Source organism: Petaurus breviceps, unplaced genomic scaffold (assembly GCF_028583685.1).
Source record: "Petaurus breviceps papuanus isolate PSGF00001 unplaced genomic scaffold, PetGlider_PUasm1.0 90603, whole genome shotgun sequence".
Taxonomy (NCBI): Eukaryota; Metazoa; Chordata; class Mammalia; order Diprotodontia; family Petauridae; genus Petaurus; species Petaurus breviceps.
This window is the reverse complement of record NW_027187284.1, coordinates 7,359,554-7,377,542: the sequence shown is the minus strand read 5'-3', so window position 1 is coordinate 7,377,542 and position 17,989 is coordinate 7,359,554. Positions and strand designations below refer to the sequence as shown.

The following is a 17,989-nucleotide window of genomic DNA, read 5'->3' as shown; positions in this document are numbered from 1 at the left end:
CAGAATGCCATGATGCAGAAGATAGTAAGTAATGCGTCAGGTTTAATGTCATTCCCCTTGATAAAACCATACACATTTTTGATGTTGAATTGTTTGATAGTGCAAACAGCTTTTGCTGGGGAGAACTTGGTTTTCCAGGTCTTCATTAGCTGGGGCTGATGAGCACCTGCAGAAGGAGTTTCCAGGTCTCATCTTCACGAAGTTTGCTTTCCTGAATGATGGCTACATGGAAGCAGGTCCTGGTCTGGTGTGGCTTGGCTCTGCTGTTGGCGGGAGTCTTGGGCTTTCTTGGCAGCTGGTCATTGGTTGGTATTGACAGTGACGAGGATAGTAGATCTGAAGCTTCATGGTGGTTGTGGGGGGCCAAGATGGAGGAAGGACACCTCCATTTCATCTGTGGAGAAATGATGGTCAGGATTGTAATTATGCTTTGACTTACCTGGCACATACTGCCTTCTATAAGTAACTCCTTTTTGCTGATGAGGAAGGAGCAGGGAGAAATTACCCTTTCCCCCTTGCTGCACTCTGCAGGAGGTGTTTTTGAGCACCTGGTCTTCCTAACTGTCTCAGACTTGGGCCAGCTTGGTTGATCTTCTGAGGCAGTTTTTAGAATAATGATGATTATAATGATAGTAATAATAATAAGTTAACATTTAAATAGGATTTAATTTACCATTATTATTTAATTTGATCCTCACAACAACCCTCGGAGGTATAGCTGCTATAATTATCCTCATTTTGCAGATGGGGAAACTGAGGCAGATAGATGAAGTGATTTGCCCAGCATTATACAACTAAGAAGTGTCTGAGGTCCAATTTGAGCTCAAGTTTCCCTGACTCCAGGCTCAGCTCTCTGTCCATTGTGCTTACACAGCACATTGTGCTTACCAGGTCCTTGGACATCTTTCATGCTCTTCATCTAGTAACTAACATCCTTTAATCCTTTAAGACTTGCACAATTTGACAGTAGGTAGGGGCCAAAATTAATGTAGGCTAAACTTCCTAAGGCAACAGATAGGTTAGACTAGACTGTCTATTGTTGTTTGCTGCGGGCCACATGAAGAACAGGACTGTGTGTAGTGGCAACCCTACATTTTTCATAGACCCAAAATCCTTTGACTGGCTGCATGTTGTGCAGGCCTGCTCTAATCCTATCAGCTTGATTGAGGAACTGATTCAGTTTGATCATTTGCTAACAGTGGCTCATTCTTTTATGTTATTAGACTGTTTAGAAGCTCCTTTATACTTTATTATTGAATGGCTTAAGAAAATTCTCCCAGTTTAGTCAGGAAATTCCCCTGGTCCACTTTCTTTGCACAAGGTTATTTCCACTGTCCTTCAGAGATGGAAATGTTGGAATAACAACATGAGATCAGATATTACAATGGTTCTTTCCACTGTGTTATTCTTCATTTAACACATAATTCATTTTTACCACACACATCAATTTACATTCAGCAGCTATAAAATCCTATGAAACCCATCTTTATTAAGCTTCTATTAGTTGTATAAAAGTGAAATACTTTAGTACTTGCCTATAGCTATCTTCCTGGGGTAATAAAAAAAATTCTGTTCTTTAATATTCAGTTCAAACCACTTAGTAAGACATGATATTTAAGTTGATCTTGCCTACAAATTGTTTGAGCAGCTAGGTGGTGCAGTGGATAGAGAGCTGGGCCTGGAATCAGGAAAACCTGAGCTCAAATTTGGCCTTAGATATTTAATAGCTATGTGACCCTGAGCAAGTCACTTCACCCCGTTTGCTCAGTTTCCTCATAGGTAAAATAGGCTGGAGAAGGAACTAGCAAACCATTCCAGTATCTTTGCCAAGAAAATCGTCCTACATGGAGTCACTAAGAGTTGAACATGTCTGAACAACAACAATACGTTATTCAAAGATATTCAGTAAGAAACAGTATATTTAGGGGCGGGTAGGTGGTGCAGTGAATAGAGCACTGGCCCGGGACTCAGGAGGACCTGAGTTCAAATCCAGCCTCAGACACTTAGCACAAAAAACTAGCCATGTGACCTTGGGCAAGTCAGTTAACCCCAATTGCCCTCCAAAAAAGCAAAAAAAAATAAAAATAGAAACAGTCTATATTGAGAGTTATTCCATCATTACTTCTGAATCGTCTTTGTATGTTAAGGTTAGAACTCTTCTGAGCATCTGTAAAATGCACTTGAAAGGGGCTTTCTTATTATCTTTGCATGCTTTAGTTTAATAAGTTTTAAAGTTCCAGAAAATTCTTACGTAGTAAGATAGAACTGTTTTTTTTTTTTCAAAATTTTTTAATGTTTTTATTTAAACTTAAAGTTTTTGGTTTCAAGTTCTATCCTTCCCCTTCTCCCTCTCCAGGACAGTAAGTGATCAGATACAGGTTATACATTTCCATATTAATCATTTTGTATAAGAAGACTTGAATAAAAGAAAAAAATGAAGGAAAATGAAAAGAAACATGCTTCAGTCTGTGTTCAAACAATATCAGTTCTTTCTTTGGGATTGTCTTGGATCATTGTATTACTGAGAATAGCTAAGACATTCACAGTTCTTCATTGAACAGTATTGCTGTTACTATGTACCAATGTTCTTCTGGTTTTGTTCACTTCACTATATATATCAGTCATGTAAATCTTTCCAGGTTTTTCTGAAATCATCCTGCTTGTCATTTCTTATAGCACAATAATATTCTGTTACAATCATATGCCACAGCTTGTTTAACCATTCCTCAATTGATGGGCATTCTTTCCATTTTCAAGTCTTAGCTACCACAGAAAGAGCTGCTGTAAATATGTACGATATAAATATGTACAAATATTGTACAAAAATGATCCTTTTCCCCTTTTTTTTGAATGTTTTTGGGATGTAGATTTAGCAGTGGTATTGCTGGATCAAAGGATACGCAGTTTTATAGCCCTTTGGGCATAAGAACTGTGTTTTTAATATCGATTGACCTCTGTATTTTAGTTGAGTTTTTTTCAGAATTTAGAATTTCTAATAAATTTACTGTTTGGACATCTTTCTTCACTTGTGATTTACTTTATGCTGACTGGATGCAGGGAGAAGTTTTTGGTTCATAGGAAAGTAGATCCCAGAGCTGAAAGGGACCTTAAAAGTCATTGATTTTATTGAATTGGAAATGAGGCAAAGAGAGGTTTAGTAACTTGTCCCAGGCCCCAAGGTGTAGTCTGTGTCTGAGGTGGGATTGTTAACTGTCTTCCTGACTCTCAAGCCTAGTGCTACATGTACTGCAGTTTTCACTTTTAAATTTTCTTAAGTGAGTAGCTTTTCTCTAGTATGATACATGATACATGATATAATTTCAGTTCATTGAGGTTCACTTTGTGTGATCTGGTAACTTAAAAGCATTTTTCTGTTTTGTTTTTTTTTATTGTTACCCAGGAGTGTGAGATAAATTAAGTATTTCTACTCTGCTAGTGTAATGTAGACTTGACAAGTAGGGATGATATGTCTGTCTTTGCATTCACAGCTCCACTTAGTGCTTTTTATTTGGTATCTTTTTGTAGTTACCTTTTAATAAATTTCACTCAGATCCTGATGAGTCTGGTTGAAGTTGTGCACTTTAATAAGAATCAGCTGGCTTATATAAATTTTTTTGCTTGGTATGACTTATCTTGCTTTTCAGCTGTTTCTAACTGGTTTGAAAATTTAATGTGCTGGGCAGTAACTTTAGGTTCCACTTGCTTTGCAGCTGACAAATTATAAAGCAGCTAATAAAGCCAAAAAATTGAAGTCATATTACAGTACTTTGGGTGGTGGTTGAAAGGAGTGTGAAATACTTCTGTGTTCCTATTTTCAAAAAATAGATTTTTATTTTTAGTATCCAAATACTTTCTTCCCTAGAATTTTTCACTAGTAATTCAATATTTAAGAACCCTAAGCCTTAAAATTTCTTTACTTTTTTCTCTTGTGGATTAAAATATAAAGAATGTTATTACTGCTACATGATTTTTTGGGGGGTGAGTGGTGGTGTTGTCTGTGTATATGCTAAGTCAAAACCTGAGCGTAAAAAAGAATCCATGTAAAGACAACTAGGTTAGGTTTGTACTCAGTGATTACCTGTCAGAATGGTATTTTTAAGAGTCATACCCCTCAAGGGGTTTGTATCTCACAGAATGGTAGAGGTACTGGCATACTAGAGAGGGGTGTCTGTTCTTTGCCTCTTAACCTTCTACAATAAGATATTAGGTCAAATCTCTTTTGGGGATTTTCAGAGCACAGTAATGTGTTCCCTTTGAAATGATGAAAATGAAATCCTACTATGGGAGATAAACAACGAATACAAATATTTTCATCTATGTAAAATTCATGGCATTATTTTTGTGTGTAGGTAAGAAAATTGGGCTGCAGGTGTCTGATCCAGATGAAAATAAACAGAAAAACAGTACAGTGTAGTACAGAAAGATGATTTACAATGAAAATGTTACTAGATTAATTTTCAAGAGCAGTACAGAAGTGGTCACATTATTTGAATTTGTACTATTTAAAGTTATGATTATATGTAAAATATGGCCATTGTTTCTAACCCAATGAAAAAAATTAAAAATAAACTTATATCTCTTTAATAATGTAATATGACAAGAAAGGATAAGAAGACTTTCTGATTAATTTATTACAAAGTAATAGAAAGCAGAATTTTTAAAAATAAAAAATTACCAAATATCATAAACTATATAGTAATATGACAAAATATTATTAAATATTTTCAGTAGTATAGACTGAACTGTGTTTTCTTTCTGTAAATCTTCATACATATATGTACTATCCCCATATCTCAAGAGAATTTGCATGCTCTCACATTCTTACACAATGTATCAAGTGTATTTGGATGACCTGGAGTATTTTTTTAAATCACTAATGCTTTAAAGTCAGTAATGTTGTCCTTGCAATATATTTCAGCTACTAGGCTAAAATAACTTGAAAACCATTCTTTGAAAATAGCATTAGTCATCCATGCTTTCTTTTTTTTTTTTTGACCACTAAATACCTGGAAAGCAATCAATAGTAATATTTCAATACCAATAAACAAACATTACTTTCTTATTTAAAGTCCCTTTCTGCATTACCCCCCAGTAAAAGTGTTAGGCCATCCTTAGGCAATTTAAAAGAAAATTCAGTTTTTTTCTCTTAGAATTGTGAGTTCTAGAAGGTAACCTTTCCCAGAAGAGACCCATTTTATCTAGATTAAAGATGGGTTTATGAGTGTATCCTCCTCCTTTGATTATCTTGTTCAGAGCATGATATATTTAACTGCCATGTCCTCATCTGTAGTGGCTGCCTCTCTAGTAATTTTAATACTATTCTATTGAACTCAATTTTGAAAGCAATTGAACCAGCCATGGCTTGCAGTAAAAGTTTCTTCACTATTCCACTTCATTCTCATTTTCTTTCACTGCCTTAAAGAAATTTGCGTCTTTTGATTGAGTGACTACTCTAAAAGCAGGATTTTTGTTGTTGTTTTGTTTGTCTTTTTGCGATCTTCAATCCCTACAGCTAAAAGCTTTACATTTCTATCCCTGTAACATTTCTATTTTTTCTGATTGTTTGCAACCCACAAAAAGCTGATGTAGCATTGCTCTTTTATTTACTTACATGTTTTTATAATATTCCACACAATGGATTCAGGCATCCTGGTATTCTTGTCTTATTTTTGAAATTAAAAGTAATGACCTGAACTACATTGGTAATCCAGTGAGAAGAAAAGGGGATGGATAAAAGATACATTATAGATATCAAACTGACAAGATTTGGCGACTATTCAATGTGGGAAGGGAAGAATAAAGAAGAGTCGATGATGATTCTGAGGATGTAAACCCCTATTACTGGAAGGATGGTGATTCCCCTTGACAGAAATAGGGAAGTTGGGGAGGGGGATGGATCTGGACTGCTGGAATAGCCTTTTTTTTTTTTAAACAGTTGGGGTTAAGTAACTTGCTCAAAGTTACACGGCCAAGTGTTTCTGGGTGGGTAATAAGTGTCTGAGCCTAGATTCGATCCCCAGGTCATCCCGACACTGGAGCCAGTACTCTTACTTGCTGTGCTACCTGGCCGCCCCTGGAATAGCCTTTTAATTGCTCTACTTCTTTTTCTTTTGTTTCTCCAATCCATCTCCCAGACAGCTGCAAAATTGATATTCCTGAAATACAAGTCTAACCCTATTACTCCTCTGATCAAGAAAATAAATTGGCCCCGGCTTGTCTTGTTTTGTCTGTAGGATAAAATACAAATTCTTAGGGCATTTGAGGCCCTTCATAATCTTGTTCCAGTTTATTTTTCCTTATTTCACATTATCATTATTATTAACAATTATAATAATTATCATTTCCATACTGTTACTTGCTATTCCCTGTTCTACTTTATTGCCTTTATATAGGCTGTCATATCTTCCCCACATTCCTGTCCCACCCACCCCTCCATCCACCCATTTCCCCCACATTGCTGGAATCCTGGAATGTTCTCCTGCCCTCATCTCTGGCTTTTGAAATCTTTGGTTCTGTTCTAGACTCCACTCAAGTGCCCCCTTTTATAGAAAGCCCTTCTGGATCCTCTGTTGTTAGCATTCTTTCTTCCTTTCTGTCACCACCCCTCAATTTAGACCTGGATGGGACCTTAGAGGACATGGAGTGTCATTTGTAAACTAAGGGAAGTGAAGCTGAGAAGGTTAGGTGACTTGCTGAAAGCAATTCTTTAAATACCTACTTTGTGCTGGCTGTGCTAGAGATGCAAGTACAAAAAATGAAATAAGCCCTACTTTCTAAGGACTTTACCTTTTTAACAAGTACATAGAAAAACATATGCTGTATGAGTATAAAGTTAATAAATACAAATGTATTCAAAATAGTTAAATAAAAGGAGTCATGAGCCGATGTGGGGAACAAAAATTTAATGCAGAAGATGGTTCTTCAATTTCATCTTAAAGGAAGAAGGACATTCTTTGAGGTGGAGGTTGGGAAGGAATGCATTCCAGACCAGGAGACAACCGAAGCACAGAGATAAGAAGTCAAGTTTTGTATGTGAGAAGGAAGTGTTGGGGGGCAGGGCAGCAAGCATTAGCCACCCAGGCATTGTGCTAATTGCATTACAAGCATTTTCTCATTTTCTCATCTTTTAAGTAGAATGCCAGTTTGGATAGATCAGTTTGGAAAGGGGTATAATGTTCAGTGAGGCAGGAAAGGGTCCATGTCGCTGAGGGATTTAAAAGCAAAATACAGGAGTTTGTTTTATATCAGAGGCAGTTGGAATCCCCTGATTTATTGAGTAGATCTGTCACATCTGCCTTTAAGGGAATCCCTTAGGCAGTTGTATGGAGGATGGATTGAACTGCAGAAGATGAAGCAGGAAGTCCAGTTGTAAGTAGTACAGGTAGAAGGTAATGAGAGCTTGAACTAAGGAGGGAAGATAATGAGTTTTTTTGACACCCAGAGTTTAAGGTGTCTCCAGGACATTTAGCTTGAAGTGTCAAATCTGTAGTTGGTAATGTAGAACTGAAGTTCAGATTCAAGTGAGAGAATGGGATAATTTTAGAAATCATCTGTGTAGAGATGCTAGTTAAATCTACAGGAGCTGATAAAGTTATTGAGAGAGTGTTAAGGGAGAAGAGAAGAAAGCTCAGGATAGAACCCTAGGGGAACACTCTCCACAGGTAGGAAACATGAATTATGTGCATAATATCCAAAAAAGAGATGAGAAGTAGTCCTCAGAAAGGTTGGAGAAGAGCCAGGAAAGAGAGTTAACTAGGAGGAGAGGGTGGTTAATAGTGTCAGAATCAATATTTGCATTTATTAAGCACCTACCATCCTCTGACCATTGTGCTAAGCAGTGTCAAATGCTACTGGTAGGTGGAGAATGATTAAGACTGAGAAGATACCATTGGATTTAGCAATTAAAAGGTCATTGATACCTTTGGAGAAGATAATTTCAATTGAATAAAGTTTGAAGACAGCTTGTAATGGATTAAGGAGTGAGAGAAGAGGAAATAGAAGCATTGAGTTTGATTGTGAGAGGGAAGAGGTCTTGATGGAATGGTTTGGTGGTCTAGTGAAGATTATATTTTTAAAGTATGGAGAAGACATAGGTCTTGAAAGGAACTAGTTGATAAGGAGAGGTTGAAAATTCCAGAAAAGTTGAGGGTGGAGTTGATGATTAGACTATGTAATCTGCTGGAGACTATAGGAAGATGGGATTAAGTGCACACATGCCTTTTGTACATAGACTGGGGTAAAAGATGCAAAGGGTGGGAAATGATATCAAGCAGTTTTGACATGAGAATGGCAAAAGGTAGCCATTTTTCTCAGTAAAGAGACGAGGTCCTCAGCTGTGAACAAGGAGAGGGGGCTTGAGTAGGGAAGGTAAATTTTACAATAGTGTTTTAAGGAGGGGTGATAGGGAATTAGAGAATAAATAAAAGGAATTCTTTGCTACATTGGTTGCCTAGTTGAGACCAGATAACACAAATTTATAATATACCCAGTCAGTGCAATTGAGCTTTCTTCTCATAGGTTCCCAAAGTGTGTGATGCTACCCCTTGGGGGATGCTGGAATGATCTAGGGGGGGCTGAATTTTTTAAATGATTCATATATATATTTTTTAAGTTAAAGGGTTAAAGACAGTAGATTTCCAGGGGGTGGTGCTGAGTAGTTTTTTTTTAAAGGGGGCATTAGGTCAAATATGTTTGTCTGCTTAACTTCTCAGTGACTAATGAGTAGTAGTAGTGGAAGAGGCAAATAGTGAGAGTAATAATCCAAGACAGGTTTGACTTGAGAAGAGCAGCGATAGGAGAAGGAAGCAAGGATCTCAAGAGGAGAGGAGAGTCATACAGGTTGAAATGGCTGACTGTTGGAGGAAGATGAACCCAGAGCCAGGGGTAATGAATTAAGAAAAGTGTTGAGAGGTAACAAAAAAGGACTGGAGGATTCAATCATCTGGAACAGGTTGAGATAGCGGTGAGGTATAGAGAAAGATGGAATGGTAAGTGGATGTGGTCAAGCCAGGAATGATACAGGTCAAGGCCTAGGTCAGCTTCTCCAGCTGGGTGGCTATTGGGGGCAACATGGGGCAGTGGTCCCCTGGGTTCCAGAGTAGGTGCTGTGGAACCATGCTACCCAGTATATAAGGCAGGATTTAGACTCTGGTCTTTCTGACTTCAATTCCATTACTTTGCATATATTTGCATTTAAATATCTTTGTACTTGCTGTTTTTTGATCAGCAACTCTTCCATTATTTCCACTGTCCAGTACAACATCTGGCATATTAAGTACTTGTTAAATTGAATTATTGAGCTTTTTTTAAACAGACATATCAGGGTTTATGTATAGAAGGAAATTAAAATGTTTTCCTTAGTAGTCTGTACACTTAATTCAGATGATACTTATGTTGTTTTAAACTTTTTCGAACTCATTTTTTTGGAATTGCCTTTTATTTTTTTATAAGAAAGCATTTTAATTTTTCTCTAATACTATTGATTTCCAGTAATTTCACAACTATTAAAAATCTCAAGAAGGAACACAATTATTTCCAGAATAAGTGATAAACCTCAGCATTTTTTCTTTTAATTATTTTAGAAAGATGATTTTCTTTTTTTTCAAATGCTTTATTAACTCCTGATTTACATCATTCATTTCCGCCAGATTTTGAGTTACAAATTTTCTCCCCGTTTTTCCCCTACCCACTGCCCCAAAATAGAAGTCCCACAGGATATCTCCTCCTCCAATCTGCTCTCTCCCATAATTTTTCCCATACCCCTTTCGATTTTTCCAGTGGATCTCTATGCCCCAGTGCCTGTATATCTTATTTCCGAATTACATGTAAAATAGCATTAATAATAGTGTGTGTATGTATATATATGTATATTATATATGTATATTTTAATATTTGATTTTAAAATTTTGAATTCCAGATTCATTCCCTTCCTCCCTTGTCACCCACCCTTACTGGGAAGATAAGCAGTTCAGTATAGGTTGTACATGTGTGGCTAATGCAAAACGATAACATAGTAGATATATTGTAAAAGACTGACTATATTTCCCTTCCTCCTATCCCACCTCCCACTTGTTCTATTCCCTACTTTGATCCAGTCCCTTTTCAAAAGTGGGTGCTTCCAACTTCTCTCCCCCCCCCAGCCTGCCCTCCCTTCCATCATCCCCCCTCTCATCCCCTTCCCCCGCTACTCTCCTGGAGGGTGAGATACCCTATTTGGTGTGTATTTTATTCTGTCCTCAAGCCACATTCAATGGGAATAAGGTTGACCCCTTCCCTTTTGCCTTCCTATTCTTCCCCTTCATTGTAACCATTTTCCCTTGCCTCTTCTATATGAAATAGTTTACCCCAATCTATCTCTCCCCATCTCCTCTCATTATATTCCTCTCACCTCTTAATTTAACCTTTTAAGTATCATTCCTTCCTGATTAAATTGGTCCTGTGCCCTCTATCTATGTATACTTGTAAACATATATACACACATTCACATATGTATTCATATGCCCATATACCCTCATATATAGACATATATATGTATGTCTATATATGTTTCTAGTCCCTTCAACTACTGAGAAAAGTTTCATAAGTTACAATTATTGTTTTTCCATGTAGGAATGTTAATAGTTCAACTTTGATAAGTTCCTTATGATTTCTTTTCCCTGTTTACCTTCTCATGCTTCTCTTGCTTCTTGTATCTGACTGTCAGATTTTCTATGCAGCTCTGGTTTTTTCAGCAAGAATGCTTGAAAGTCCTCTATTCCACTGAATGACCATATTTTCCCCTGAAACATAATACTCAGTTTTGCTGGGTAGGTGACTCTTGGTTTTAATTCCAGCTCCTTTGACCTCCGGAATATCATATTCCAAGCCCTTTGATCCCTCAGTGTAGAAGCTGCCAGATCCTGGGTTATCCTGATTGTGTTTCCACAATATTCAAATTCTTTCTTCCTGGCTGCTTGTAATATTCTCTCCTTAATCTGGGAATTCTGAAACCTGGTTATAATATTCCTAGGAGTTTTCTTTTTGGGATCTTTTTCAGGAGGTGATCAGTAGATTCTTTCAACCTCTATTTTGCCCTCTGGTTCTAAAACATCAGGGCAGTTTTCTTTGAGAACTTCCTGGAGGATGAATTCTAGGTTCTTACTTTGATCATGACTTTGAGGTAGTCCAATAATTTTTAAATTATTTCTCCTGGATCTATTTTCCAGGTCAGTGGTTTTTCCCATGAGATATTTCACATTGCCTTCTATTCTTTCATTTGTTTGGATCTGTTTTAACAGCATCTTGATTTCTCATAAAGTCATTAGCTTCCATTTGCTCCAGTCTAATTCTGAAGCAATGATTCTCCTCATTGCCTTTTTGAGCCTCTTTTGCCATTTGAGTGTATGTTTTTTTAGGTGTGATTTTCCTCAGTCAGGCTGTTGACTTTCATTTCATAATTTTCTTGCATCGCTTTCATTTCTCTTCCCAATTTTTCCTCCACTTCTCTTATCTGCTTCTTAAGGTCCTCTATGGCCTGTAACCAGCTCGTATTTTCCTTTGAAGCTTTTGGTGTAGGAGTTCTGACTTCACTGTCTTCCTCCTGTTCCATGCTTTGCTTCTTTTTGTCCCCAAAATAGGAGTCTAATGTTGGAATCTTCTGTCTGCTTTGTTTCCTTTGCCTTGTCATGTCGCCCCTCAGTCACTTGACCCCTGGGCTTTTTCCCACAGTAGGACTTTGCCACCAGACAGGGGAGCTTTCATCCCAAATGCTGGGGTTTTCTCAGCTGCTGGAGGTATTAGATTGGTGCCCTCTCTGAGGCCTCCACATGCTCTGGCAAGCTGGACATACACCCCAGGACCTCTGCCCTAGACTGCAATCCAGATCCAAGCAGGTTAAAGCAAGAGTGATTACCCCTCAGACTGGTGCTTGGTCCCCCTACACTCTGCAGGCCAGGAGCTGAAGCTGTCATGTGGCAGCCAGCGTCTCAGAGGCTTCTTGCCCTGGGGGCAAAAGCCATGCACTCCCACTTACTGGGTCCCAAAGTCCAGACTGCACTGACCTCTCACTTTGTCCTTCACATCTATGTGTTGATAAATCTGGAAACGGCCACGGCTACTGGTGATCTGGGGTCCCTCTGGCTGGTGGCTGGTCAGGCCGGTCCTGGGGCCAAAACCTCAGCTTGGAGCTGGGCTCAATTCCCAGAGCGCTGTGCTGGCCGATTCCTGCCAGCCTGCTGGGCTGTCCTCAGTGGGAGGTTAGCTTCTCTGTGTCATTTTGTGGGTTCTGCAGCTCCAAAGTTTGTTTGGAGTCCCCCTTTTACATGGATTGGGAAGGGTGGAAGGCGGGGCAGTGGGGAGGTCCTGCTTCTGCTGCGCCACCTTGACTCCGTCCCCCACAAAGATCTGGAATTGCCTTTTAGAGCCAGTTTACTAATCACATATTATTTGTCAACCACAGACATTTATTTAGCACTTACTAAGAGCCAGGCGCCATGCATCAAGACACTGTTTAGGTCCCTCACCTTTATTTTTTCTCATTCTTTCTTCTTCACTCTCTACCGCCCCCCATGCTCCTCCTTTGATCCTGCAGTCTGAGGACCCCCAGAAAGATGGCCCTTGTGAACTGAAACACCCCGGTGGTTGGCTTGAAACAAAAACCAGGAAGAAAGTCACTGAGCATATAAAAAAGCAAACTTACTAAAAGGTCATTTGTGTGATTTCTGTCTGCCACAAATAAATAAAATGGAGCACTGATTAGTAGAGAATTTGAAATTTACTGCCTTCACTGTCTCTTCTTTGAATGAGTTACTATTTATTTTTCTTCAATAAAGTTAGAGTTTACTTACCATTTCAAAGCTTTGAATGGCTGCTGAATATTAATTATAAATACATTGCTGATATCTATATTCTGTTATGTTATGCACGGTGAGTACATAAGCTAATATACTTTTTAAAATTTCTTAGGCAAATATTGTGGTCTGGGGTTGCAACTGAACCATTCGATTGAATCAAAAAGCAATGAAATGACAGTGCTATTCATGAGTGGAACCCATATTTCTGGACGCGGATTTTTGGCCTCCTATTCAATTACAGATAAACCAGGTAATTTTTAGTTTTCACAGTTTTTCACGTATTGCCAATTAAAAAAAAAACTTCTCTAAATAGTTCATAAGTTCAAGATGGAAGGGAGATGTTAGAGACTCTGTCAAAACTTTGTTCTGTATATTGGTGGTAAGAACAGTAAACCTCTTCCAGACACTAAAAATGTTGCATGCTATCCCATAAAGTATTATCTTCAACAGAGGAATACCTTTCAATCTCATGAAAAATCATAATATTGGAAAAGATTTTAACATAATGGAAATGTAAAACTTTTATTGTTTGGATATAAACATACCACTTTATATCTGTGACAGTGGTAAAATAGAGTATAATTTTTTTATAGAACTACAGGGGCGGCCAGGTAGCACAGCAAGTAAGAGCACCGGCTCCAGTGTTGGGATGACCTGGGGATCGATTCCGGGCTCAGACACTTAGCACTCACCCAGAAATAACTGGCTGTGTAACCTTGAGCAAGTTACTTAACCCCGATTGCTTTAAAAAAAAATAAAAATAGAACTACATTTATATTTATTTTAAAAACAAATTTGACTTTCTGTTTATTTTGTAAAATGAATATATGTAATGTTTATTCATCTCACAGTTAGTTGGACATTAGGAATACTGAGGACAGCTACATGGGTCACATAGGAATATCAAATGAAAGAAATGAAAGTACCAATGGAACCAAGAAAATGTGGCTTAGAAGCCATAGGAAGAGAGGATAAAAATAACAAGGACACAGGGGGTGGTCACAAGTGTCACTTGCTGCAAAGAAATTAAGGGGACTGAGAAAAGGCTATTGATTTTAGCTAGTAGGAGATGGCCTTTTATGAAAGGAAGACAATCTGCAAGGGTTTGTGGGAGCAGTTTAGATGTATTTATTAGAAAGATTACTATGAATATTGAGGTCAGAGAATAATGGCAGATTCTGGGAGGGATGGAGGGAAGATGGGAAGGGGACAGATAGAGCAAAGAGAGAGAAACTTGAGATTGGTATATTTTAACACTCAAAATGGGAAGACAGTGACATTTTTAGATTATGTGAGATTATTGAGGAATAGGATCAAAGTAATGATCTGGAAGTACTAGTAGGGGATAAGGAGTATGTTGATGCCTCACTTGTTCTTCTCCAAGGGAAGCTGGAAAGAGCAGTTTTTCTTTAAAGAAAGATAAAAGGGCTGTGTTATCCTTAATGGGAGGCCAGGATTCTGTTATGCAAAAAGACAGAGGATATGCTCAACAGAAAGTTTAAGATGAAGAATAGTTTACTTATAATGGAGCAAGAGGATTCCAGGGGTTAAAGAAAACTTTGAGAATGAGGGAAATTTGTGTAGAATATAGCAGGGGATTCTAAGCCAGAGGATGGGAGTGAACGTGAGGAGAGAGGAATAACAGTCGTAGGTGCTAGCAGAGCTGGGAGGTATTTGAACAATTGCCAAGTCTTGAACATTTTCTCATTACAAAATATCTTTTATCCATTACTTTTAGTATCACCCCAAAATTTCTACTTCCATTATTTTTAACTCAGAAATTCTTGTTTATGGTCATAATTTCCTGACCTTCTATCTTTCCCTTTGATTCCCTCCTTTATTTCTTCCTATTTTCCCATCCACCAGTTCTCTTCTGGCCTCTCTTTTCTCCCTTTCATAGCCTTGACCTCAAAGGTAGCCAGTTCAGTTTTGCACCATTTTCTATCTCTGAATCACTTGCCTCACTTGCTTTGTCATTCATTCCCTCTCAGTCTTTGGTCTTGGGTTACACTCACTATCTGTCTCCTCCAAAGCCTAACTCTACTACTGGAGCAAGTCATACAACCTTGCCATCTGTATCCATTACAGATTCACGTTCTCCAACATGAACTAGGCCCTAACCAGTCTATTTGAATCCTTTTATTCTTCCCTTAATGATTCCCCAGTATGACTCCCACAGTTGCTTTCTCAGACCTTCTTCATAAGTTTCTAATGCTGCAACAAAACCTTGTCTCTCAGCAAATGACCTTGACTTTTACTTTACTGAAAAAGTTGAGGTCCTTTGTTGTTTACTAGCTCGTATGTACCTCACCCTATTTACCTAGGTTAAACTCCAACTTCTTAAAATGGCTTTTCCCCTTTCCAAGATTAATCCATTTTATTTCCTTTATTGCTTGGCAGCCATTCTCTCTATTTTTCTCTCTCTTGAAATTTTTTACCTCTTCCTCTTTTTCTTTCTTTTCTTCAATTTCTTCCCATCTACTGACTCCAGACATGGTCACATATTCTCTCATGATTAAAAACCTTTACTTGATCCTGCCACTCCATGTTATATATAGTACTATTTCTTCCCAAATTTCATTCCCAAACTACTAAAAACCTTGTCTACTCTTGTGTCTTTACTTCCTCACTCTCCATTCACTTCTCAACTCCTTATACTTGATTTCTCAACCTTAATATTAGACTGAAACTCTTTTTTTGAAATTATTAATGAGCTCTTTAAAAAATTATGATGAACTCGATAAATATCAACAAACATGATCATTTCCATATGCAAAGAAGAATAGGTAAAAAGTATTTTGTATGAAACCACAAATCTTCACATACCTTGGATTTTTACACATACGCACACATACACATAAACATATATACATATAATATGTATATATGTAATCATGCTAGTTCCAAGTTTTTCCTGTTTGTGTCTCCTGAACCATTGCTGCTGTCTTTTGTGTATTTTCAGTGTTTCCTTGATGTTCTTTTCTTTCTTTTTTTCTTTGCATTATCATCATTTCTTCCTGAAAACAAAACGAAACTTCTCTTGAAACAAAAGAATATAGTTCTGCAAAACAAATCTATGCAGATTGATCTCTTAACTTCTAAATCTGATGGTCTTCTCCAAATGCTTATCCTCCTTAGACTTTATCCTTGACCTTTCTGCAGTTCTAACACTGTTTTGTTGATCACACCTCCAGGACATTCTTTTCCTGGGGCTTTGAAAACTTATTTTCTTCTCAGGACTCCTCTTTTCTATCTAACTGTTCCTGTCTCCTCCACTGTTCATCTTTCATCCAGTACCCTTGAAATATAAGTATACACAAAGTTTCTGTTCTGGATTATGTTCTGTATTCTCTTTTTATGCTTTCTCCTTTTGTGATTTCATCTGCTTCCATAGGTACAGTTTTTCTTTCAGCAAATATCCAGTTATGTTTTTTTTTTTCCTTAGGAACTATAGTCCTGCATCTCTAACTTCTTCTGGAGATACCAACTAGATGTCCCATTGGAATCTCAAAACATTTGCCCTATACTGAGTCCAGCAGTTTCCTCCACTTCCCTGAACTCATCCTTCCTCTTATTTTATTGAAGATTCCACTACCCTTCTTAATGACCCGGATTTGTAATCTCAGCCATTTTAGACTTTTCCTTCCTACACATCCATTAATTTACTAAATCTTGTTAATTTTACATTAATAATGTAATGTAAATGTAATAATGATTCTTTTTCCTCCACTCATGTGACTGTTACCTTAATTCAGTCCTTTATCACTTAGCACCCAGTGATTGTAATTACCTCCAACTTTATTTTCCTGTTTTCTAGTCTTTCCTTTTAATCCCTCCTTCCCATAGATAACCAGAATAGATCCTTTTTAAGGAACCAGTCTGAGGATATTCATAGAAGCCTCATTCAGGAGTGAATTGTGGGAAGGAAAGTTATTCCTTCAATTCAGCAAATACTCATTAAGCAGAACACTGAAGATCAATAGGAAGATTTAAAAAAATAGTTCCTGGCATCTAGAAGTTTACAATTTAATAGCATGCAACCTGAGTATTATAATCTAGGTGATAGTTAGACAAATAACTATAATACAAATTAGAAAGTGATTAACTGATTAGGAGAAGTCAAATAGGGAGTGGTCTCCTCTGGCTAAGAGGCTCAGGGAAAGGCTTCATTGAGAAATTCATAACTGAATGAAGAGAAGGATTTCTACAGGAGGGAGTTTTCTAAAGGACGGAGTTTGTTTCAGTCATGGAGTATAGCCTGTGCAGATACACAGTGATGGGAGAACAAAATGATCATGGAGTGCCTCATAGTCCACTCTGACTAGGATAGAGATGTTGTAGACAAAGGAAAATAATGTGAGATGATAAGCTTGGAAAAGTAAGTTGAGCCCAGATTTTGGAGGGACTTGAATGTTAGGAAAGGTCATTCATATGAAATAGTGTACGTTTGTAAACTATAAAGAACTATATAAATGTTAGTTGTTATTTTATGGTATAAGGCCCAGGGATGGGGAACCTATGGCCTCGAAATCACCTGTGGCCCTCTAGGTCCTCACGTGCTGCCCGTTCACTGAATCCAAACTTCACAGAACAGATCCCCTTAATAAAAGGATTTGTTCTATTAAAACTTTGACTTAGTCAGAAGACCACACTCAAGGACCTAAGAAGCCACATGTGACCTCCAGACTGCAGGTTTCCCACCCCTAGTAGGCATGAAAAGTCATTGATAATGTTTGAGAAGGAAAGGTATGTTGTTAGCCTTACTTATCAGGAGGATGGCAGCAACTGTGTGAACGGTTTGGAGAAGGAAGAGACCTAATGCATGTAGATCCAGTTAGGAAGTCCAGATAAAGAAAATTAGAGAAAAAAATCCAGATAAAGGATTAGTGTAAAGTAGAAAAGAGCAAACATAATATTCCTTTAAACAAGAGAATAGAAGTGAAAAGTTGAAGAAGTTCACATTGATTAACATGAATCTCAGTGAAATAAGAGGTGAAATCATTTGTTAAAAGAAAGAACCTTGATGTTGTGGGCAGCAGAAGTTTAAAGTAATCTTATTGGGAAAGTTAGAAATGAATAAAAGTATTTCTTTTCAGCTTTTGTAGGCTCATTTGAGTTTAGTAGTTAGCATAAATTTTAAGCATACCCCATTAGCCTTT

At 37.6% G+C, this 17,989-nt stretch overlaps 1 protein-coding gene across 1 annotated transcript in view; it reads left to right on the top strand.

The window, feature by feature from the left end:
- Positions 1 to 17,989, top strand: part of DCBLD2 (discoidin, CUB and LCCL domain containing 2) — a 112,907-nt gene that overhangs the window by 33,135 nt on the left and 61,783 nt on the right. Inside the window, exon 3 of the mRNA XM_069063843.1 lies at positions 12,943 to 13,080. Coding sequence (XP_068919944.1) covers positions 12,943 to 13,080 — 138 coding nt within the window. The remainder of the gene's footprint in view (positions 1 to 12,942; positions 13,081 to 17,989) is intronic.